Source organism: Varroa jacobsoni, unplaced genomic scaffold (assembly GCF_002532875.2).
Source record: "Varroa jacobsoni isolate VJ856 unplaced genomic scaffold, vjacob_1.0 scaffold_92, whole genome shotgun sequence".
Taxonomy (NCBI): Eukaryota; Metazoa; Arthropoda; class Arachnida; order Mesostigmata; family Varroidae; genus Varroa; species Varroa jacobsoni.
In genome coordinates, this window is record NW_019212994.1 from 97,841 (window position 1) to 123,614 (window position 25,774).

Here is a 25,774-nt window from a genome sequence, read left to right on the forward strand (position 1 = left end):
ATATATTGTTTATTAGTTTATCTTGTTAATTGTGAGAATAGATGGCCAAGTTTAGATTTTTGTGTCTGGATCTACTTGTATTTGATACCCATTTACTAACTCTAGCCTTCAATTCGTACCTTTAACACACGGTTTTCTGTTGTACTTCGAATCAATAGGTACATTTAGAATTTAGCCTAGATCCTTAGAAAGGTAGGTAATGATACACAGAGCAGCAGTGTGTTTGAGTCCTTCTATTGCTAGGAGAACAATAACAGGATACGGATAGCAGCATGTACGTTGTGTATACAATCTAAGCTACTGCCTAACGTTTTCGCGCCGGAGCAAAATGAAAAATGTATTTTTTTTTTTTTTTTGGAAATTGACGATTTAGATTAGTCTTTTAGAGCAACTTTTAAACATTCGAAAAAGATTTAGAATTTATTCAACTTCTGCATTTTTTGGCCTGCTGTCGAGCGAAAATTTAATTCTGTTAAAGCGTAACGCATTTGAACAGAACTTCGGCTACACCTGCCAATATCGCTAGATACTACTAAAGTTATTTGCGAATTAAAAAAAAGAACACTTTGCAGACGACTAATTTGTAATTTAGGTTCCGAATTAAAAGTTTAATTGTTATAATTCTATTGAATAATCATGCCCGTTAAGAATGACGCGTCCAACACATGCGAAAAGCTTTTAAAATGTCCGCTCTTATTTAGATACAGGCAAAGCGTAAGAAAAAATACTTTATACGCAGCATCCGATATAATAAAGCTGACTTTTCCAAAAAAAAAAAAAAAAAAAAAAAACGTCTACATCCTTGAAGACAATACAAGGTACTGAGGTATAGATATAATCATATAATTTTGAGTGCACTATTTAGAACGTGATCTAGTGCTTTTTAAGACGAACACGACGGTCGTTGGAAGGGCTGGACAACTTTGACTTGCTCAGGAGAAATTGCTTCTTATATATTTAAGACATCAATAAAAGATAAAGAAAGCTCGAGCTGCGTGCGTGTGATACTTCTGAAGGTAAAATTCTATTCGTAGCAAGTGCCTACTGAAACTCTAATATAATATTGTTGATTTCCACAAGAATGAACGCTAGCAGGAACAGTCCTAGATCTTTCGAAATTCTTAAGTTTGTTTAATAATTAACCTTCTCAAAGATGGTAGAAAAACACTTGTATGATTTTTTAAATTTTGTTACAGGTATTAGTGTGTTAACTTGATTTTTCCTAAAATCTATAAAAAAAAAAAAAAAAAAAAAACAGCTTCCTGCTTTTTGTTGTTCGGGCTTGGACCGCTCTTCCGAAAATATTTTTTCAGTGTTTTGTCTCTTTCCTCATTACAACATTTAGAGTAACATTTTAAGCCAGTTTATAAAGTAAAAATATTACGTATACTATCTACCGCATTGCAGTCTGAAGACGGCCTTTTCCACAATACGAAACCTGGCTTGAAATTTCCATCACGTTACAATTAGAAGGTCGTCAACGAAGTATTCACAATAGCATCCCTCTAGTCTGCCTGCGTGTCATAAGTCTGCACAGTTGAAACGTAGCGTGCAACTAGCAAGCTCCTATTGCCATAGTTCTACATGTGCGAATCCCTTTTACGAGAAATTTTCAAAGGCTACCATTTACTATAGCGTGGCACGTGGTTCCATAGAGTGCGCTGAAACGTGTCCTTCGACGAGCGACACATTTCGATGAGGTGGTTACGTAAATAATTTACATATAACAAAATAGTACTATTGATACCGTGTTCTTAGGATATTTCTCTTAAGATTTATTGTATATCATCCCCTTATTAGGTCGTATATTTTCTCCTACATACACGCATATATCGTAGAGCATATGTAAATGCGTTTACCCAGATAGATAAGTTCTAGTTCATGTAAACGGTATATCATTAAAGCAAGCAAGGACAGAGGATTACGAGCATTGAACTCGCACCGCATAAGTGCAATGCATCTCATTGGTACAGCAGTTGCACATGCTAAGGCCCATATTGTTATGGAAAATGCCTAAAAGTGAGAACAAAGGCTCGTGAACGAAAAAATACACACGAACCCCTTTTTCTAGAAAAAAAAATAATATGGAAACAATGCTTTTTTCTTATAATAGGTTCCAACAGTCGATGGCAGTCGAGTTGGTCAAAAGCGCCAACCAAGGTAATCTTTTGGTATATGTTTTTTTATGCATCAATTCAACCGAATAAGCCATATTTGGTCCACGCAATTTAAAAACCTCTTAGCAACATAAATGCATACAGAAATGGCACTAGGCCGCGTAGCTAACCGTTCTGCTAGGAAGATAAGCTACAGTTGTAATCGCAATCCAAGTTTACTTGAGCAGTCCTGATTTTCGGAACAAAGCACCGATTTTTCTCACTTTGCCAGCATGTGCTAGTCGCACCGGTGATTGATGTATGATATAGAAGTCACTTCGACTTTTCATGGCTCAGGAACTTCTCCGTGCCACTAACACTCCGCGGTAGCTATATATATGTTGTAGAAGGACTTGGTCTGTTTTTTCCGGCATCGGATCACCGTAGCACTATGACTACTACCACTAAGAATTACACTGTTAGAGCGGGCGTCATCGCCACTGTAAAAGGATTAGAACGCTAAAAGTTTGCACATATGTGGCAGTTCCCACTTCGCTCTGCTATCTCTGCACCAATTTTTCGCTATAACCCTCTGCCGGTCTTCCAATATTCGTGCCTTCGCTGCAGGCCTCAGCTATTGTTGATATCCATTGGATTCATTGCGTTCTCCCTGCTCTAACCACCAGTTCTTCCTACTGCCTGCAGTTGCTGCTTTGCGTCCTTTTATTCACTCCTTTTTACTCTACCTGCGGCTACTACTACACTCTGCGGCGGCAGCTATCTCGAGCAGAGCAGCGTTTCGTCACGCAATCATACGTCGACGCCGTATGACAGTTACAAACGGCTGACGAGGGTCCTAAGGAGTGTCGTGCCGCCTCCGCTGTCAGTGGTAGCAAAGGGCAGCAGCGCCTGGGCAGGGCGTCACTACCGCAGGCGAGTGCGCCTGCCTTCAGGCAGCCGACACAAGCAGTTATCGCTTTCGTCGCCACCACGACGCGTGAAGAACGTAGGTTGGATTTAGGAAGGTTTCTGGAGCCATTCTACACTAGCCAGCTTGGCCGCTAGCATCTCTGCTGGCACGAGCAACTTGCATGTCCTCATTCCAATGGTCCTTGGGCAAGAATGCGAGTGGCGCGGCTCTCGTCGCCTCCAATCTGTCTTGCATGTTGGCGGAATACTCTTGCTACTCTCTCAGTCCTTCTTGAGCTCTTGTCATCTTCAACAGCAGCCCTTTGTCTACTATTCAGCCGTAAAGTTACCAGTCATCCGGTCCAGCCCACGCTGATACAATTGTCGGACCTGCTGTTGCGGCTCTTCGCTGCCCGTATCACATGGCGCCTCCTCAACCTCTGTTCGGCGCTTCTGCAGAGAGGTTTTCTCACCGGGTCCTTTACAGCAGTTGGCACTTCTTCATGATCCCCGATACCTTGCTAGGTATTTCGTTTAGATTTTCTGTTGTTTACATATACAGAGTTCTTCCATAGAACAATAGGTGTAGATGGCTCACCACTGCTTCTTTTCGCCGAAGCCATGATACTCCTATTTTGTTATGTACCCCGAGAAACCAACAACCTTATTTGCGCCGGATTGTTATGTTTCAGCTTATACTAATATCACTAAATATAGCGACAACAACTGTAATAAACACAAATAGAATTATAATTCTATAGATATATTCTTGCAGAATGAAGCTCTTCGAAAATAATATCTGACTTGCTTTTATCTAGTCCTTTTTTTACTCTTCCCGCATTGCACGACCCGCAAATTACCAAATGTCAAGTCGAAGTGAAAGACGTGCTACGCTTTTCTAATAATAAATAATAATAGAAAGGCCTGCACGGCCTGAGCTACTTTTGAAGAAACCACTCATTCGCTCGTACATTTTATCTAGTATACATGTGCCTCACAAGTATCATAATCTTTGGCCCATAAATCATAAAATAATATTCTTTACTAGCGTGGAATAAGTTTGTTAAGTTACCACCAAGTTACTGTGGTACCGGAGTTGAGTCATTCAACTCGTACGAATTAATGACGACGTCGCATGTACTTCCCAAACCGATCTAGACCTGGTCGTATGCTTTATGAAGTTTCTTGGCGATTATATTGCCGTGTAGTACACGGTTCAGGTAACAGCGACGATCCATAACTGTGAAGTATTTATAAAGAGATGTCTGTATAATAGTGTTTGCTCTTGGCGCTCGCAAAGATGGCGGAGATAATTACCAGCAGTGCAATAAGCGTTGCCGAATACCTGAGCACATCTACTGCAACCTGACAGAAGTGTACGGCCGAACTCCGACGCATACGTAGTCGTTGACAGAAGCTTCGGGTAATGGTGCGAATAGAAACGAGTTGCTGCTGCTGATCTCTTTGTCGGCATGCGTCTTTCTCATACTTCTACTCTTGGCTCCGACTCCAGTTGCTGTCGCCGCAATGGCCTGACGCCACTGGTTCTGTCGCTGACGAGAGAGATTATGTCGTTCGGTCGTTGGTTTGTCCACTCTACTGTGCTAACGACCCAGCCAGCAGCAGGAATAGGAGCTCCACCATCGAAGGCAGCAACGACAGAAGCGAGTCTGCAGCTCGCAATCAAATCGCATCTCGGCTTTTCGCTGCAGTAGGAGAAGCAGCAGTCCTACCTGCGGCCTTATCGTTTGCTTCGTAAGGCCCAGCTTCGACACCACGGCAGCATACCAGTACGGTGTGCGCCTATACAGGCCGTCTTTATTTGCAGATGTCTAGCCGCAGATGGCTCTGGATACAATACGAAGCATAACGATACAGCGCTGCCGCCGTCGCTACTGCCATCGTCTGTTGGACGCTGTCATTATCAGATGCCAACAACCAGCTACTTCGGCTAACAGACAAACAAACTTAGGTTATGCTTGATCAGTTGGGCGGGTCAGCCGTCAGACCAAGACGGCCCAGACACGCCACAACCTAGCCAGTCACCGTGTCCTTCTCTAACAGCCAAGTTTGCTAAGCCAAAAGCTAGTGCTAGGGAGTAGGCTTCATCTTGGACTCCTTGCTTTTTCGTTGTTTGTGGCGCAGTTTTCACCCGTCTAAGCAATGCTTGCTATAACACTGCACCACTATTTTCTGTAGTATACACAAGAAGCAAGATGAGATCTCTTCTGCCACTGCTAGCATTATTAGCTATTGTACTCAGAGCAGTCGCTTTCTAATACGAATTTTTTTGCCGTTACTCGTGGATATTTTTATTCCGCCAAATACAATATAAAACGTTCCGTAGCGCTGGGGATAAAAGAAAGCAACGTATGACGGTTTCGAGCAGACGTTACTTCTAATTCACTTTTAGTCTTACTCTAGTAAATTCAGACAGCGACATCCATCTTGAAGCAAAAAAGAAAAAATTATCTAGAACTTTCCTTCTCAAAGGACGTCTTTGGAAGAAGCCTGGTTGTTCTTTCATAAAGCTAAGTAACTTTCTAGATACAAAAGAAACATGTTTGCCTCTAGCAGAGTATAACATTTGCCGTGTGTCTATTGTGTATGTGAACATGGGTGTCTGTGAATACAGGGCCATATGCACGTGGACGATAAGTATATATGAACGTAAGTATAAATAGATGGTCTTGACAGGTGATTCATCTGTTGCCTTTTTGAAGCTGGAACTTTATAAAAAACAGTAGTCATCGCAGACTTACTTTGGCTTTCTGGTTTTCTTGACATCTGCACCCTATCGACTAGAACGAACGTACATCGGTTGTATCCATATAAAGGAAAGAGAACCTTAAAAATACACACTTATTTTAAATATACTTTTCACAGCCATAACTTGTTCATGATTCCTCCGTGTGAATGAAACAGTTTAAAAAAAAACCAGTTAATAACTAAGGCCAATTATTTAATTCAGCTTCCTCTAACATCATGTATATTGCGTGAACATAGTTAGATAAATTTACATAGACTTTTTGGTAAATGTAATCAAAGAAAATGCTCATCGACGCAAAGCTTATTCATTATACTACTTTTTGGGCAAATTTTTTGCCCGCGGTGCGGCCCGTCGGACTTAAACCAATCCTATTTCGGTTTCGGATTATACAGCTAAGATACGAGTACATTTATTTTGGCTACGCCGTCGGGCAAAACTAGAAGACAAAAACTAAAGGTATGCACACGCTAGATATTCGGCAGTATTCAGTTTATATATTTCCATCTGTGTTTCTGCAGATTTATGCATAAGAGACGCCTTCTGCAGATCGGGAGAGCTCATATCACGATCGATTTCTACACGTATAGATAAAATACTACCTAATAGTTGGCGTCACTTCCCTAGACGTATGTTAAACTTGAAAAAATATCACGCGTTCGATCATCGAATTTCTCCAATGGATTGTTTTCGACAACTCAGCCAACATGCAACAAGACTACGATTGCTTTTGTTGATTCGCTCGATCGTATCGCTCAATCTTTCCGGTCGCTCTTCCACCCGCTGCATTGCAGAACCCTTGACCGGCTGTGGAAGAAACGGAAGTCTAGCATTAACGCCTGTGCTGGTGCAGCTGAAGTGGTACTTTCAAGTGTCAGTTGGTCTGTGGTCACCAGCAGCAACAAGTCGTTCGCCATCTGATGACATCCCACTCACGGTCACCACTTCCCGTCTCAGTGCTACCAGCCTCTCGCTGATTCCCGCTGCGTCGTGGAGTTTACTAGCATCTGCCTTCTCACCCACTCCTACCGACTACTAAGTAAACACATCTTGCGACACATGAGGGTTGCAGGACAAGAGAAGCAGGAGGTGGGGTAGCTACGCCGGCGGAACGGTGCAGCATAGCTCTTGGAAGTTTCTGCTCCTGCTGCGACCGCTGTTGTTGTTGGAGTTTGTCGACGACCCAACCTACTGTTGTGCATCGTAGTATTCGGCTGTCCTCTCCCTTCTCAGCATCAACAGTAGCAGCAACGGCAGAAAATTTTTTTTTCACCCTTTGCCTAACCGCTACAGTGGGCTACTCCAAGTTGGCCCGATTCTACGCTATCACCACTCTGTTCATCATATACCCCCTTTGAAGCGTTAGTCCCCGGCTTCGTCTCGTCCCTTTCCGCTTCTACCCCCACCAGTGTTGCCTACGAAGCTCTCTGCTGTAAGCCTGCTCAGACCAAATGAGAGGTTTCCTCACTGTTTCCCAAACCGCCCGGCCCTCCACCCTTATCCCGACGAACGTTACAAAGTAGAGGGCGACGAGTTAGCGGTTCGGCCAGCTGCCAGACGGGCCGACGGCCGGGCGGGATTTACTCAAATCCGATTCCATCCGCATCGGCTGGGCGGCCAAAACGAGTAGCGTTCGCTAAGACTCTAACCGTTCGAGAAAACTTTGCTTTCAACCGATAACAACAGAAGTAGGGCGACGGCGGCTGACACAGCCGCAGCCTCCGGGCTGCGGAATCGCCCGGTATAGCCGTATAGGCGTTGGGGGCGAAGGAGGATTGCGGAGAAGGGCGTGGAGCAGATGGAAGGGGGCGTCATAGCATTGGGTTGTAGTATTGCCTGTTTCACAGCTGCTGCTATTGCCTGCTAGCTGTCGCTGACGGTGGCCGCGGCGGCGGCGGCGGCGAGTGGATGGAAGTGGTGAACATACTGCTGCAGAAGGAGGGTACCATCGAGGGGATTCTAGAGGGAGCGGGTTTACTGAGTGAGAGCAGGCGAAGCACGAGAACACCAAGGAAAGAAGTCGCTGCGGCTACTGTCACTGCTGCTGGCCCGTCGATGGGATAGTTCGCTTGTTTCGTGAGACTAAAAGAGTAGAGGGGTTTGTGCGGCCAATGGACGGCAAGAACATTGCAAGTGGCGGAATAGCTCAAAGACTGACAAGAAGACGAAGATAACCGAGAAGAAGGATAGAGGGCTAAAGTTGTTCGTGTTGCTTTCCACTCGACTGTAGTTGCCGCAGAAGTCCAATAGTCAGTTAGTCGCTAGGCCCGTCGGCTGTCAAACAGCCCGGGTTGGTTCGTCAACCGTTTGACCATCCTCGACCGGCCACTAGTTGTTCATCCTATTATGGAAGCGGCTGCAGACGAAAATCTTTCATCTAAGCTTTTAGATGTTTTGTTGTTAGGATGTTGTACGAATATACATATAATGTACAAGTTGAACGGCATCCCCGCAATTCAGTTTGACGTATCACTTCGTATTACCAGTAGACATTGTCTGAAAAATCTGCAGGAAATATCGCATGATATTGCTTGCCTAGAGACTTATAGTAAACAAGCGGCGTGTTCACGTTGAGAGCTTTCAGTCTCGTTTGGTGTGAAAATGGAAATATTTAGCGAATGTGTGATAAGACGTCAAGCATAAACTGCCAGCCCCTTACAATCAGAGCGTCAGAGTAATAGCGTGCTTTTTCGTTGCAATGATTAGGGGCACTTTTAGTTTCCGACGGTTGAATTTTACTTGCTTATAGTTACATTGACAAGGGTGATAAAATGCCCGCGATCGTGTGTGTCAGTTGTGTAAGACTCTTGGCCAGCAAGGGCAAGATACAGGAAATGCAAACGTAAAAGTGCTAATGATACTTAAATAATTGATTTTCCTAATCCACGCTATAGATTCCATAGGATTATGCTCCATAGTAGGTTGAGCTTCCATTGGAATAGCGCTTTCACTATTCCCTTTAAGTTCATTGTTTATCTTGGCACTGTGGCATAGATAATTCTAATTCTATGCCAAGGTAATTTTTGAGACGTGTGGATATATCTGCTACTTATAGACATATATGCGGAGCACAGGAACGTAAAAGTGCTCAGAGAATGGGTACGCAAGGACCGATTGTTGATGATAAAGTGGCGCATTCAGTATATCTATAGAAAGACAATTACTGCGAAGTCGACTGTTCATTATATACGAATGTTCCTGCGGCACATCATAGTTATTAAAGTAACCTCGAAGATAACACTGCAAAGGGTAACTCAGTATAGTTGAGACTGAAATTTCTCAAGCACATATTGAATGGCTAGTGTCGTTACGTCGACGACAGAAGACCGTATACCTAGCAAATTTGATTTAGCGGGACCAATGGCCGTCAGATAACTTTCTAGTCGTTTTTTTTTCCGAAAAAACTCGGAACCAATACAAGCAGTTCGTCTGTTGGTCGGGCCACGGTGATTGAAGTATGTGAAGGGCACGATGACCGATTTGATTGAAAGCAGTGATCGGTCGCGTCTATAGCGTTTATGACAGATGTAACGGTTCACTTTATCCCAAAAGGCTAGATGTTTGAATTAGTATGCCAATTCGTCGGTACGATTCGGCCGCACGGCCATCGTTCAATAGCAAATATTGCACAACGGAATACTAGCTGATTTACCGAAAGCAATGCACAAAGACGATACAAGGACGAAACGGCCTGTTCATCAAAGATACAATCTTAAAACAAAATGATACGAAAATGGTCTATACTCAGTAAATATATTCCAGTTCCTGCAACATATTATGTAATTTATTCAGTCTCGTTCTTCTTAGAGTAGAATTTACCTTACTGTAGTATTACGTGCATCGCAAAAAAAAATCACAAGGTTTATTGAAAATGTCAGAATAGAAAAATGTGATGAAAAAAGCTTTTGATATTATTAACTAAACTTAGTAATTTACTGAAATTTCACCTGACAGACACGAATAATGATGCTGGCAAGCCAGCCCACGCCTCACTAATTATATGTGCGTTACACTGAATATTCTATCATATTATACTGTTTTGTCTCGTGTTGACGTTAGGTACGCCTTTGGCGCATTCAGACGTATTTACCCCTTTGCAAGGCCTATTGATATCTCTAGAAACAATTTCCTGAAGCCGAAGCCGATCTTTCGCAAATAAAGCGAACCTACGCTTTCCGAAGAGGCACAGAAGCTTTTCTACCGAAGATATGACGGCAAAATGCTAGTGCTGACGTTTACATTCACATTTCGAATAGAAAACGATAGTGGAAATAAAATGACATCTCCAGGTTACGTACCTCCTACATCCACTGAAGTTGCTTGCACATGGCGCATCAATGACATTGTTGATCTGGAGAGTGATGCTGCAATTCAGGTAAACACCGACATAAACGTTTAAGCGTTAACGTTTTAGGCTGTGCTTAATGTTTTCTTAAAACCTGCCTTGGTTAGGACAAACACATGTATATGGTACTCAATAACAGGATAGCAAGTAACCTAAATGACCGCGGATACTTTTGCTTTCGTAGCAACTGTGAGTTCGAGTAGGATCCATACAGAACGGAGAGCTTTCTTATGCTACAGACCGTACTGGCACTTTTTGGAGATTTTCATGAAACTCTGAGCCGCCTTCAAGCCAAAGCAAGTCACATCTCTTCCTTCACAAACGACCTTGAAGAGTGCCCTGTATTTCAATCGTTAAACGACGAAAGCATAAATAGAGCTATGTAATTTATTATATAGCTTGAAAATGGATAGGCGATCCGAAAAAATGTGTTGCTATTCTTAGCCAGGTAATGAAGGGGTCCGTGTAACAGGTGTTAGTCACCTGCTTATTCGTCGTCATAGACCCCGCTCGTTGAGAAAAAAAAAACGATAAGTTAAGCAATCTTAGACAATCAAGCATTTGAGAGCTTATGTGTGAGTTACTGATCATCTTGAAAACGATTTTTGACGTTTTTTTCTTGTATTTTTTTAGCTAGACATAGCTCGATAAGAGAAGCCCATGGATAAGAGGTGTCTTTTGTGTGAGGCTAAAATGATATCACCTTAGATAACTACTAAGCGTTCTTTTCAGTTCAACACAGCAGGTACAGAGATGAACTAGCTTCGAAAAAAAAACTTTGTTTCCTGCCATAAGGCCGAATGTGACATTTTCTGGTGGAAATCCTAAGAAAACAGCCACCCTTTTGTATGTTGACTTACGTGGCTCTTCGAACAGCCTAATATTCATGGTTAGCTTCCTGTTGAGATAGCGCAATATACGCATGGGTAATAGTTTAACGGCACCACAATGACGGATTAGCCGATGCTGTGAAGTAGGACACCTGCTACAAGGCAGTAACAAGACCAAAACACTATAGCAGGACATCTGAATGACAGATTATTAGGCTACTCGAAATTGTGTGATGTAATTATTTGAATAGAGTAATTTACCGGCTTAGTGAAACGGTCTGGTTTGCAATAGGGAAATAGAAATGGTAGCTGAGAAAAATGCAGTGAATTAACGGAGGTCATAAAAAAACCGCAACAAATTCGCCGTCGTAACTCAGGTTCAGGCCGAACGCGTCTAATTTCGGCTTATGTTCGATTTAGACGAGTACCTCAATAATGGAAGGTAGGGCCTAATATGTACACAGATGCATATCGTCCGAATCAAGTGTGAGGAACTGGCCAAAAATTGTTTAAGCCTTTATTACGGATGCTGTACGTGTGCACTGTGGTTCGTTACCGTACCTATTATTGATAGCAAAAAATAATTCGCCTCTGTTAAGCCACACTGCACCATCTAAAATGTTACATAAATAGATAACGTCTAGATTCGTCCAACGTGTCTAGTAGCGACATGCCGTTCTTGTATTTCCTTGTTCCGTGATCAAGATTATTTTGTGGTTCAGGCTGGTTGTTTTCGAGATGAGAGTGTAGGAACAAGGTAGCCGGGAGCGGTTTGGATACAATGAGGCTATGCGATGGGTACGGCGTTGGAAATGAATGTGGCTACACGATTGCTCTAAGCCATGTGCAAGTCCGAACTCGGACTCAGCCACGCGTGAGGAAGGGGCTTTACTCATTCGACACTATGCATATGTGCGTACACTCAAAAATGGTGTCGACGATGTCAGTCATGTACAGGTTCCTATCTGGCAGGCGATGGTTCCAGCTTTGCCGTAATGATATCCTGGCCGATTTGATTTACAAGTCTCATTAAAATGGCTTACAGACAAGTTGAAGATGAGGTCGTTCATATGTCGCATTACAGCGTCACTACGTAAACGCCGCCATTGCCATTGGCGGTACTCTTTACTACCGTCGCGATGTTGGAAGTTGGCTGGCTCTACTGCCCCGTCGCTGGCGCCGTGCTTATCGTAAAGGCCTTGAACTATGCTAGTTCATGATTACGCTCTATGCCAGGCCTGCGGCAGCTAGCCGGTAATCAGTCGCTGGCGACTCGTGCTGTTCATGGTATCTCAAATACCTACATCTATAATTTGTAGATACTTATCAGTGTTTCTATGTAGCGCACGTGTAACTGAGCGACGTCTGCTTACAGCTAAGGTTCGCGATATTATTGGTATTACATATGCAGTATAAGCAACACACGGCGCCACCAAAGCGGCCGCCGTCACTGGGCGGCCATGGTGGAAAACCAAGCGTAAGCCGCCGCCGCCGCCGCCGCCGCCGCTTCAAAATACACACCGGCCGGTAGTGGCGCAGAACGAATTGCGCCGCAAAACATTAGCTAAGTGCAGACCAAAGCGATTGCCTACAATTAGTTCGATTAATAATCTTTTCCAGATCCGCCGGCAGCCAGCCAATGTTCGTCATTCTATCACGACATCGCGTTAGGCACAGTCTGTCAGATGCGTTTCGAAGTGGCGGATGGAGCGTAGGGTCATTTATTGGCTGATACGAGTCCATTGGACTTTCCAATGGTTCAGGCACATTTCGTCCTAAACGGATTGATCGTATTAAAAAAACTAGGCTTGCCAGCGAGCACGAACGGCGATTCGTTCAATCTACGTATCTTCGGCGTGAAAAAAATGATTGCATTGTGAGCTGAGCTGTTTAGCGGGTTCGAATCCCTGACACACCAATGTTCTCGCAGCGGTCACCGTACCTATCTGTCTACCAGTCTGGCAAACTCATCAGATTGACGAGAAATGTTAGGATTAAGCACAACTTCAACAAAAGGCTAAATGCTCTCATGATAATGGCTAATATAGTGAAGAATAGACAGCTGAGCAATTAAATCCCACAACGTTTTCCATCACACGACAGAGCAGGTCAATAACTTCCGCACTGCTTGGCTATTACAAATTTAAATAACGTTTGACTAAAGCAAGTTAGAGAAATCTTGTCATATCCGTGCTCGCGACAAAGTAATATTAACATATATGCTGAGTAAGCGGAATATATGTGCGCAGCAAGCAAAACACTTGCCAGTGATTTTGTCTTTGAAATTACTAATAGAGCGTATGGCTGTTTGCCTCGTTAAGTAGCGATATCTTGGGTCGCGAGCGAATATTTTCCTGGAGAGAAGCCACTAGTGGAACTATAAGACGGGTGTCATCAATATCGTAATTTGGATTGCACCTTCTATACTGAGGTGCGTATGATGAGGCTACCCCCTGAAATGTTAGGATCTTGTTATTTAAATGGCCTAATGCATCAGCACTTGTCCATGCTGAAGAATAGGGGATTCACGGCCCACCCATCAAAGAATCCATGCAAAACCATCCCAATAAAAATAATACGCGATTTCATATACCAGATTCAAACAAGTTTCTACTGTTATCAAAGTTGTTCGGACGGGGGCCGTGCGGTCCAACGGCACCCGCAGAGGCGTATGATGATATTTCATTGGAAAAGTGAAGTTCAAAACAACTATTCTAGGCGTAGAATGCGAAACTATGGCAATCTATTTGCATGAGTACGTTTAAATATGAATAGCATAAATACATCATCGGAAAAAAAGGAAAAAAACACTTTGAGGCTTGAGCCGATACAGTACTGCTTTTGAAGGGAACAGTTATTGAATACCCATGTTCAAGGCTCACGGTCTCATTAACAACCTAATAGAACACGCTATATACCGGCATTCTTTGCTAGCTCCTATCACCATCAGCATCTGAGAACACGCTTCCGGGATCGTTGAAAACCTGCCGTAGTGAGTCACGCCCAACTCTCTTGGTCGTCTGATGAATTCGTTTGCCTTCGACTATCCACCTTCAACGACATAATCTCACAATTCGTTTTCGAATCTTAGCAATTCAGCGCTTCAGAGACTTCTGAACTTCCCTATGCAAACTATCTTTATCAAGAGCTTGAATATGTTTGCAAGCATATGCAGACGTACGGTGTGAAGTAGCTTTCCGTGATGCTAGACACGATCAAAAATGTCTTGCCCCCTAAAGGCGGACCCTTACCACCATCAACACACGATGGTCGAACTTTTTCATCAAGATGGGTAATTTTCGCAAAGCTGCTTCTGGCGCGCGTTATTACTGTCAACAGTGATTTAAAATTCACAATCTTGCAATCCAAACTGTGTTTATTTTCCATTCCGTTTGAATCTAGAAACTGTGTGTTTATGCCTTATAAGATATGCTGTCTGTCTGTCTGCCTATCTATTAGATTATTTAGATAGCGTAACTTCTAAGCGAAACGTATATAGAATTAAATGAGAGCTGACGACTGCGGTGAGTAGATGTCTAGCTAGATCGATTTAAGCTCTCAAGCACAGAAAAAATCGCACAGACACCGGTTTGCGAACAGAATAAGGCGAACTAGAATGTTTATACATTATCGAGTTGTACTGAAGATAGATAGTTTCGCACCCAAACTAAATATCTATGTGCGTTTTGTCTATGCGTAAAAACTGCCCCCTCTGCTTTCTAGTGATGGCACTCGTGACCCTGCCGCTAGAGAAGATTTTTTAACTGCGCTAGAAGAATAGACAGGTATTAAAGCTAGTGTTTAGTAGCCCATTCCTGACCGCAATCATGTTGCAACTAGGTGTCGGATATTCCAAACGCACTTCCGCTATCCGATACATTGGAGCCCCGCACCCGTACTTGGAACACTATGTTTTTGAACTGCAATCCTTTCGTGGTCCTTTACCCGAGCCTGAATCGTCCTTTGACATAATGTCACCCGCTTCTGGTTGGATTCAAATTGAAGTGAATTTCGAAGCCATACACTTCAACATAGTGAACTATTTCGAAGGCACACTTTACCTTGCTATTCATGAGCTTATAGCATCCATCCAGACACCATGCCCGTACCTGAAGCAGCGCTTTTCTTCTAAATTATTCTATACTTTTCCGTAATCTTGGTGACGAAATCTAAGGCACAGACCCTATACTTCGTTAGCAAGACGTTGGTAGATAATCATGACCGACATTATCGGATGTTTCGATTTATTGAACTACAAAGAATTCGTAGAATCTTTCGTCGGAACGTCTTATTAGGGGACTTACTACTCAAAATGCGATTCGTCTTAAAAATAATCCGTTTCCTAGACTTCGGCTGTCCAAGTTTGAAACAGTTTAGCCCATTTGAAGCGCGCGTACTTTTGTTAGCAGTTCCGTAAACTAGGCTTTCTGACTGATTTTCAACAGTTATCTTGATACGACGTTAAAGGGTTTTTGTGGACGCGGCCTCAGACGCCGTTGAGAAACCGTTATAAATGGGCCTTTTTGAAGCTCCGTCATAATAAGCTTGCCTGCTTACTGCAGTTTTGCACCGTTTTCCTATTTTTCACAACACAGACGCCCTATCATTCACCTTCTGATCTATATGGTCAACATACTTCGATATTCCAACCCATTCAACGAATTTTCATCGCGATCGCTTTTTTTCAATGAATCTGGGTATTAGAGTCCGCTCCTCTTCCGTAACGTCTTTTCGTAATTTCAATACGAGCCCATATATGGTCACAAGCGCACGAAGATTATTGTAACTTGGTTCAAAATAAGTCGTGAACGATAGCTGCTATACTACAACTCGAATCATGTGCCACTCTACATAAACAGACGAAGACAAAATCTGATAGCTGAATTTTACATGACGGTTCGAACCTTCATATGTTTCGTGATGAAAAGCCATTGCATCGCGCATCGGTAAATGCCCTTCCTTCTGCAGCAGTTTCGAAATACCTTAGAGAGAAAAGGAGACAGTTGTTATTCAAAGAAAGCCCCATGCAGATATTTTGTGTGAACGGGAAGGCGGGTTAAAGTCGACACTATGCAATATTTCTAGGTAGCCTTATTTGAGTCGGTCAATATTATCATGTACAGCAGAACCCCATATAGAGCTGCAGCTCAGAATAGCACGATTTAAGGGAAGCAGCTAAGTGTACTTGATTTGCTTGACTAATAAATATCAATAAGTAATAACGGGTTCAGCCTGAACCAGCATGTAATATTATGGAACATCTCGTTATTAGCAAGGGAATATCCCGATTATCCAGGGCATTTGTTTCGAAGTAACAGGTGTGTCACACATTTTCCTTTGAAGAGACACGTTTCCGTACCATAGATTATTAGGCACGGCAAATATTCTAGCAGAAAGCTACATATAGAAGTAAGATTCACACTGCCCATTTCTCCTGTTGATTAAGATGAGGTGAGCGCGAAATGTTGCAATTTCTTCCCCTATTTTGAGGGCAGCTTTAATGAAGTGGCAAGATTTATCTCAGCCATTACCATTAATCCGCCACTAGGCTTTGGTATTTTTGACCTAAGATAAATGCAATAAAGGTTAGTTGGTAGGGTATACTTTAAATGTTCGTGATAACGTCTCACACTTCGCTTGAGATCGCTGAATATCGGAAATCTGCGAAGCTATTCCTGTTTATTAAAACCATGCCTACAGAGATATTGGGTACAGACATCGGAAGCTTTTTCCATTATTCAAGCAACCAGCTGGAACCTAAGTAGATCGCACAGTAAGACGCCTACTAATAAACATACAGGAATGCACTACGTAAGTTCCCAGATTGATGTCCCGGACACTACTTCTGTAAAAGTTCAATGCTGTTGTGCTCCAGCTGCCACGAAAAGAGGTGTTTTATTCGATATGGTTACGTCGGGTAAAACTGAAAATTTAAAAGCCCGCGAAACTGCGAGGCGGCCGCAATGAACCCAGTCGTTCAGTTTAGTAATCGGAGAGACAAAAATGCCAAGCGTGAGGCAAGCGACATGACAAATATGTATTCACAGTTGGCTCGATGCAGCCTAGCATAGGGTCACATGAACGTCGTACACCAGAATCCCGTTGTCTAGCCATTGGGAATCCCGGTAGTGTTTCACAACGGCTAGACAAAGATTTTTCCAAAGTTGGAGCAAACGCGTATGCTTCCGCTAGTGCCATACCGTACCTCCTTTTGTTACTTTACAGCGCTATAGGCCGCATTTGCTTGCTTGACACTGGTTAGCCGTCAAGAATCACGCTGGCCTTCGCCCGCCTTTCTTTGATTGTAAAGCCTTCTTTGCTGCTCGCTGTTGAAGGAAGCGATACAAATATCCAACAGACAGGTTGTAGGAACAGCGAAGACGAAAGATTTCGAAGAGTGAAAAGGAGCCAGACGACAAAAACTCGGAGGAAGCGTCGCTCAAAACTTCCGGCGGTGTCGGCACTACAGGACGACTCTCTTTGTGGCATCTCCATGGACTGCATAGAAGTTCGGTAAAGACGAGGCGATATGGATGTCGTGCGTTGCTCGTGGCTTCAGGCTAGCGCTCACGCTTTCGTAAGAGCGAGTACATTTTGGTTTCAATTCAATACGAGTATGATTGCAGGGGATAGAATATTACAGTTCCTATGCGGCTCGAAAGAACTAGTTCGTCTTACTAGAATGAGACAAACGGAGTGGGTCAACGCAACTAAAAAGGTAGCCATCATTGCCGCCGGAGCGTGCTGTATGTTCTACGCAGTGCATACAGAAATATGGTAGCTTCGACATTTCTCCAAAAGTCATGACTAGCCAAGCGTAAAACGTATAAAACCTGACATACGAACCATCGATCAGGCATTCGTAACATACTCCAGTGTCGTAACGTAGACTTTCGGAGGCCCGTACCATCCGTTGAAGGTCAACTGGTTCAGCCATTTCTCTTCTTTAGACGAAAGCCACAACCAGAATAACCGCGATAATAACCTCCAGTACGGTATACGAAGATCTCATAAATATGCTCACCTCTTATGTATCGGTAGACATACAACAGTTCCAAATGCAATTTTGAATCGTTTTTCCGCGTAGACAATATCCTATTGATCCACCTTAAAGCTAAGCTCAGTATGGTGGGGCTTCGCCTATATCAAATCAAAGATATCATCGTAAACCCACAGGGTGCTGACTCTAAGATATTTACTTTCCTACAAACAGTACACTCGAGTTTGACATTTATTTCTAAGAAAAACATAATAGCATGCGTTTTCTAAAAGTGAGAGATCCGTCTCATCGGGAGTTTGAAAATAAAAGTATGCCAAAAGAGGTTGCTCTTTGAGGTCTCTTTTAGGTTTCAATCTAAACTGAAATCGTTGACCGTGTTCCGCACGTTCCTTACACAAGTGTTGATTCTATAGTCCAACATGCGATTTTACAATATGACAGAGACGAAACTACTGTATGGCATGAGACAACAAAATAAAGGAGAGAAAATATGTCCACGTCAAAGATACGACAAGTTCCACTACAAACGGGCAAGCTCTCATTAGAGGCGATTAGCAGGCTAAGATTCGTTAAGTCGGCATTAATGTCCGTGTTGGGTATCTCTTTTCCCTTCGACGCATTAATCTCTCTTTGCAATGAGATCCCCTCTACGTCCCCCAGGAAGTGACACGTTGTTGTCGGCGACCGAGAATCTAGTTAACACGGAGGACAAAGGGCGAGGTCATGAGGACCACATTCCATTTCCCAGGAAACAACTGAGATTACCAGGAGCGAACTTGAGATCTCCCCCGTCGGTCATCGTCCTTCTGATTCTTATTCTTTGCCGATGAACAGAATTTCTAGTATAGTCGTTGGCCGCTCATATGCCTGTCTCTGTTAGGTTCATTGTACACAAAATGCTCGCTTGCTCAACGTCGCATTTGTTTCATCCTCTACTCTTCCCTACGCTGCCTGTCCCGCATTTATCCTGACGGAAGCGCGGGCGCGAGGCCCGTAGGGCTGGTTATAACATACTGCAATATAGGCAACACGCAAAATGAAAGAATTTGCCGAATGTGGGATGCTGGCAGAATCTTTGGAGGTGGTCGCCGACAAGATGTTGCTGCTTGACAGGCGCCGGCGACCGACAGTCCCCATTCGCCAGCCGGCGATAACGGACTAGATTCCCCTTCGTCCATCACGCAAAACGTCGTCAAACAGAGGGCACGACGCATAAGCGAACAGGAACGTACCACAGGGCCCTACAGACTCGCAGGCCCAAAGAAGCAACACCAACGATTATGACCAGCGAGCACCCTCGCTTTGCGGACACATAAATGCCTGCCCCTCGATGTATCTAAAGAAGAGAAGCGGGCCATAGCGGTAGCGACAGAATCACCACTGACTGGCACATCTTACGCCCTGTACGACGATACTAGAGCGCAACCTATGCACGTAGGTATGTGTGCATATACAGAGAACTCATATAATGCTTTAGGTACGAGCAGGGACAGCAGAGGCATAAACGGTCGTATAGACACTCTTGTCGAGTTGACGCACATGAGCCTTAGCATCGCCACCGCTGCCATCAGTCGAGGTCAGAAAAGGAGTGTCCGTGGGCCAATGGCCGTCTGAAGGCCAGTGGTCGGGCAAAGGTCTGTCTGCAGGGATCTGGTGCTGTGTCAGGGATAAAAGTGCTTGGACGGAGCGTTGCGGGTTCTCTGTATTTCCGACGTCCCATGTCTGTTTCCCTCAGCTCGTTCTCCCTCCCTCTCCATACATATGTCTTGCTCTCTCGCGAAGCAGCAAGTACGCATCTCTCCGCGTCCTAATCAATAGCATCGACACATATTCTCTCACACGCTCCGATGGCCAAGTTGAAAGCACATAATCGACTACTGCTTACTTGGGTTGTCGCAAAGACGTGAGCTGTCTCTTAATGGACTCCTTCGAAGCTGTGGAAGGAAACAGTCCATCGGGCCTGACGAGTCGGTCTTGGCTCCCGGCCAAAGACCCAATGCATGGCAAAGGTGTACTGAAGTTAGCTCGGCACCGGCTGCCCCGGTTTGGAGCTTTCGACACTCAGATTATTTTTAGTTTAACCAGAGGGGAAAAACCAAAGCCAGCACATTAGTAAGCAATCAGAACGAAAAGGCAACATCATGCTACCGAGCTAAAAAAAGAGCAATTATTTGATCACGCTTTGGGCCCTTTGCCCATATGTCGACCAGCTAATGTTTATATTTGACATACAAGCTCTTAGGCTGTCGAAAGCACACATGTCGAATTTAATTAGATCGTATTTTGTATGTAGCTGAATTTCGGTAAGGTGCACCAATATCCTTATTGGGTAAGGTGGTATCGATGAACAGTGCACTTCTTTACCTAATTGAATAAGTTTTCCGATTTCGGCGCAAAATTTCTCCTAACTTAAGCTAACTTTACAAGAACTGTCGCATCGTTAAAAGTTTAGTGTGTATCCTTTAGAAGCTGCAAGTTTATAATTCAACACTGCGTATTCATTCGAAAAATCGCTCAAGGCGTCCATCTGCTGTTAACTATGTTTCTGAGTGCATAAATACATGTATCTAAACTAGGAGCGTGCTCGTCTCCTTGATCAGTTCAGATTGGGAGGTTCTAAATAACTGAAGGTCATCTCAATCTTATCCTACTTCGTTTCCGCTTAGTTTATTTAGGCCAGACTTAAAACAAGCCCAATTTCTAGAGTCACAGAGGTAAAGTACAGTTGTTCCAAGTTGTACTTTACCTCTTAGTTAGCGTATACTACATCGCTGCAATTGCAGCTCATTTTACCGGCAAAACCTCATCTATTTACAAAGCGTCCTGCAATAGGGTTTAATCTGTCGCATTACTTAGTTCGAATAACGTGAAGCTATGACCATTTCCCTTTACGGACGACTTCGAGAGCATGATTCGTCCAGCGTTAACTGTTCAGAGTTGTGAAAATACGTAGCTTCGCAATATTTAAACGCCTTACTCATACGCGCGGCCATTTGTCTGCGTACTTGCGACGCAAGCAAACACTGTCCAACCATCTTCAATTCTTTTTCACTGTAGTATGCCTTTGTACAGTCTGATAGCGACCGACAAAAAATAGCTTTTTTTTTTGTTTTTTTTTTATGAAATTAAAGTGGCTGGAACTTTGTATTAATCTTCTGCCATTTAACCGTACGTGTTTTCATTTACTAGATACTGTTCGATTCTCATGCGACACGTTCACATTGGTGTTTAGCATAAAAAAAAGCACGGTAGTATGCTAAATGTTTTCGGCCCGATCATGTACAAACCAAAGACTGTGTATAACATTTATGGCCAAAGAATGGTTTCGAGCCAGTTACGCCCAAGGAACGGAATTATCAGGTAACGGTACACGGATTGGATTTACAAACGGTATCGTCCGTGTTAAGTTTGCTAAAAGAGACAAGCCCATTTCATCTTAAAGCTCATCCAATATAATTAAAGCTTTTTCGAGACTTTGTTGGTAAGTCCACTACACGTATCGGCGGATTCAACGAATTAATATTGGAATTCTATAAAATCCAAATCTTTAGATCAGGAAGCGTCTACGAGCCTGTGGAAGGGACTACATAACAGAATATTTCTAGGCAAAGCTAAACCTGGATGATTCTGCCTTTAGTAGAAGTTTGCATAAATACAAGTTACAGTTGAAGTGTCACCGTTAATTATCAACATTCATATTTTAATCGTATTACAGAGAGAAAAGAGGGAGGGCACAAAAAGAGAACATTGTCCTTGTGTTTACGCGAAAAGAGCTAGTATTAAAACAATTACAAACACTAATTATATATATCCGTTATCAGGTTGTAACTCAACCAGGGAAATTCATAAAATGTTTACCTCGACAGCTTTCCTAGGATTGATACATTAAATTGAGCTCACAATCCTTACGTAAGCAATAAGGAAAAACTATATAAAACAAAAATGTCTATATACATATATATATATATATATATATATATATATATATATCCTGAAAAAAAGGTGCACATTCCGAATTAAGGTGATTATGTATATGTGATTTACTAAGGCTTACCGTGTGTCTTTCTCCTTTGAACATAACGTGAATTTACAATAGGATAAGAAGTAATAGCAGAAGGTAATTTAATCGGGAGGTTTTTGCATGGGCGAACTCGTGTTTATTTTTTAATGAGCTATAGACCGTCGAATATACCATTTATGACACATCTATGTGTGTGTGTGTGAGTTGCTAACTTAGAGGATATATATATATAAGCGATAAGATATATATATACATATAAGCGCTAAGCATCCTATTTGTCTAAAGTCGGAAGTTGCAGTATTAGTTGTTCGTTATGTGTGTAAATGGTAATCAAACTGTCTATAGTTGATAAACAATATTACTATTCTCTCTAGTAGTGCTCTTTGAAATTTCTAGCCTTCCAGCTCTTATACAGGACGAACCTCTCTTGCAGCTTCCAAGAATATATGGAAACGAAGCCAGTGAATAGAAGTAATTCATTAATTAAGTCCTAAAGATCGTACATAACGTAATTAATATAATCATTATGCTTTACAATGACAACTACCATAGTAGGTCTTAAGCTACGTTACTGATCCGCCTTCTTTAACCCATAAACACCTTTTTAACAGTAGCGATATTGGTAGTTGTAAATTGGCTGAAGTGTTTCTCAAATACGTCACGTATAAAACATTTCCCAGACACTGAATTTAAGCTTTAAAACAAAAAGGAAAGAGGAGCTTTTTTTAAACTCGATCATGCTTTAGTTCGCGCACCTACTTTGAACAATAGATAGTCCTTACTCGACATTTCGAATGCGAGACATTGTTTTTGTCATGAAAAATGTATTGTTTTGTTCTAGAGGGAACTAGCTTTATTCTTGTTTCGAAGATAGCAAATAAACATGTACCCATTATGACAAAGGGTCCGTCTAAGTGGGTCCGATTTGTACTATCCTGCGCTGTGTATGTGTATTATTATATGTGTACATAGGTACAACTAAGAGGTCGACAAATTTAGAGCAGCCAGATCCGGTGGACACTTCCAGCAGGGGTGCCTGCGTGTATGTGGAAAGCAGTGTTGGCAAGGATAGCTGACGATGACAGGGCGCAAGGAGTGAAAACGTGGGGACGCGTGTGGTGTGGCGTGCCGTTAGTATCAGCAACAGTAGCCGCGGCAGTTATCTTATCAGCATTGCATAACGCAAGATGCTATTCCAACGCCTTACAGTTAAGCCTACTTTGCTAGGCTAGACAGCTTACTGCCACCAGCTGCTACCCGCCCGTAGACATTGCATGCGGAGACGAGACAGGTTAGGTGCCCGTTACTAACCTGCCTCGCATATCAACCCGCAGTTAGTCTCTAAAGAAACCTGGTTGTCAGTATTTGCAGCATCAAGAAGCTCCCACCTGTCTGCCCTCTTGGCTGCCCGTGTGCTTCTTCATGGCTGCATATGCCCCTTTGGCGTGCGTGCGTCGGCTCGTGATGTTCGGTAGTAGGTAAGTACGAAGGGACTGTTTGACGCCTGTGTCCCATCTTTCCGTCCTCACTTTCTTCCTCGCTGCTACAACGGCAGCGATGCCAGCCGCGTCCTTCAGACAATGATGGCGGCGCCCGAGGGGATGCGAGGCGCCCTTCTCGTCCAACGCAATTAGTGATCGCGCTTTCCCCTCTGACGCTTACATCTTCCTCGTAGGCATCTATTTCTCTTAAGTACTTTCATGCAATTTAGCTTGAACCTTTCGCAATCTTGCTCGTTTCCTCAAAGCTCATAGTGGCTTCCGGTCTCCAGTCCCATCTTTCCAAACTTTACAAATTCCTAGGTCATCCTGCGCCAGTACCTGTACTACGACAGCTACCACCACTAAAAGCGTCGTGAATTTGAATGTCATCATCGACTTGGATATTCCTTTAAACACCCCTAGGCGTAGTGCGTTATCTGTTTTCCTTTCATATGCTAGTTGTAAACGGCTTACATTCCTCGTTGGCAGTTATGCATCCATACTTTGTATGTACTTTGGAAACGTCAAGCTGCTAGCTAGGCCGTATAACTTTAGATTGTCGATAGCGCATCGAGTCGACAAGCGCGGCTTGCTAGCCGGAATTCAACAGGAGTTCCACGGGAGAGAAGCTGGTCTAGAGGGGGAAAGCAGAACGAAGTATTCCGGGGGCAGGGAATCTGTCGGCAACTTGCGCGTGCACTAGGCTGAATCTTCGATCCGAGGTCATCCGCCGTAGATTCGCATGGTCAGTTGGCGGATATAAGCTGGCCGAAGCGATGATCTAAATTAGACGTGCCTTTGCTGAGTCGCCGCTACCTCGATGTCCGTATCAGAAATCGCAAGTCGACGCGCACTCAAAATGTGCCCGACGCACGCCAGCCGGTGATACCTGCCCTTCGAACAGGCTCCAATTTAGTGGAAGGGGAGGGTAATATGGCAGAAAAGCAGGGGAAAACAGGGCCAGACGACCTGCGCGCCCGAATCTGCGCCGGGGACATTCGACAGCGTCATCAACTAAGACTCTAAGACCTCGTACGGAGACGGCCGAGACTCTCCCTTTTGGCGCATGGGCTAACTTGAGAACACTTTCTCGAAGAGTGCGCGCTAAGTCTGCTAGCATGAGAAGGTCCTGAGGAGAGCGACCGAGCACCAGATAACCTATGACCCTATGCGATCGGCCGTCGACCGGCCGCATCGACGGTAATCGCCTGATCAGGTTCGATCGTGGTTATGTGGTCTGCAATTCTCTGAGCGGAGATGAAACTTTCAGGTACAAAAACAGCACTACTGGGGTTACTGCCTGATACGTAGGCTTGTTTAGCACTAGCAGCAGCTGGTGAAGCCTTGAAATTCTTCAAAATGATTGAAGTGAACTAGCGTTTGCAGCTTTTTTAACGTCGAATATAAGTAGGCCATTCTAACGAAAGAAGAAAAACACTACTTTGCTTTTTGTATACTCGTTCATTAATTATGTACATACAAGTACTTATCCCTACATACCTTGTGTAGGCGACAAATGCAATATTTATAATTTTCACGAATCCTATAAAGGCCTGCCAAACGCAGTTTGCTGAGATTACCTTCACTTTTAGAATCAATCAAGTTGACACGTTGGGCATAAAGCTGTTATAATGTAAGGTTGTCATGCCTAGGTTTTTCCTTATTATTACTATAGCACGACAAACGTAAGGGATTTAATGAAGCTGTCGTATACGAAAAATGCGATCCTTAGTTGGTCTCACTGCTGCTTCATCTCACGGCAGTCCTTGAACGTGTGAAGTTACTATTTAGTCTTGTTAGGGAACGGGACAGAATTGATTGTATGGATAGTTAACAGGCTCTCCTAAACATGTCCAACTACCTAAATAGTTCTATCTTGCAGTTTTCGTAAGAGATTTTATATAGCAAAAAAAAATATGCAAACACGCCTGCGTGTAACTTTGAATTTCTAATTATCTGACCCGATGATGTTTAGCTAGATAGGCCAAGCTGCTCAATGCTGTCCCTTTTTCCATTATCCCGCCGTTAAGTTCTGTAAAAGCGAAATATGTGTATTACTTTTTTAATTCACTTCTGCCTTAAAATGCGCCACAACTTTAGACGTTGGAGTCTTTCTGGGCCATATCAAAGCGCTGTCTCCTGACTCAAACTTGCAACTTACGTAAAACCCGTTTGTGATATCAGCTTTGCTACAGCCGCGGCCATTAATGGGACAAACTAATCTACTGGTTTCGGTAACTTGAATTAGATTTTTCAAGTTATATTATTGGATCAGTTTGAGCTACTCAAGCAAAACGAAATCATCTGACTAAATCAACTAGATTC

The 25,774-nt window shown here is 43.3% G+C and overlaps 1 protein-coding gene across 3 annotated transcripts in view; it reads right to left on the reverse strand.

The window, feature by feature from the left end:
• LOC111264239 (uncharacterized) overlaps positions 1–25,774 on the reverse strand; it is a 129,152-nt gene that overhangs the window by 90,088 nt on the left and 13,290 nt on the right. For 2 of the 3 annotated variants that reach the window (XM_086970003.1, XM_022839945.2), the window contains exons 3-4: positions 15,852–15,929; positions 10,071–10,136 (exon numbers count right to left, since the gene is read on the reverse strand). In XM_086970003.1, coding sequence (XP_086826129.1) covers positions 10,071–10,136; positions 15,852–15,929 — 144 coding nt within the window. The remainder of the gene's footprint in view (positions 1–10,070; positions 10,137–15,851; positions 15,930–25,774) is intronic. The other variant, XM_086970005.1, reaches the window with a different exon arrangement.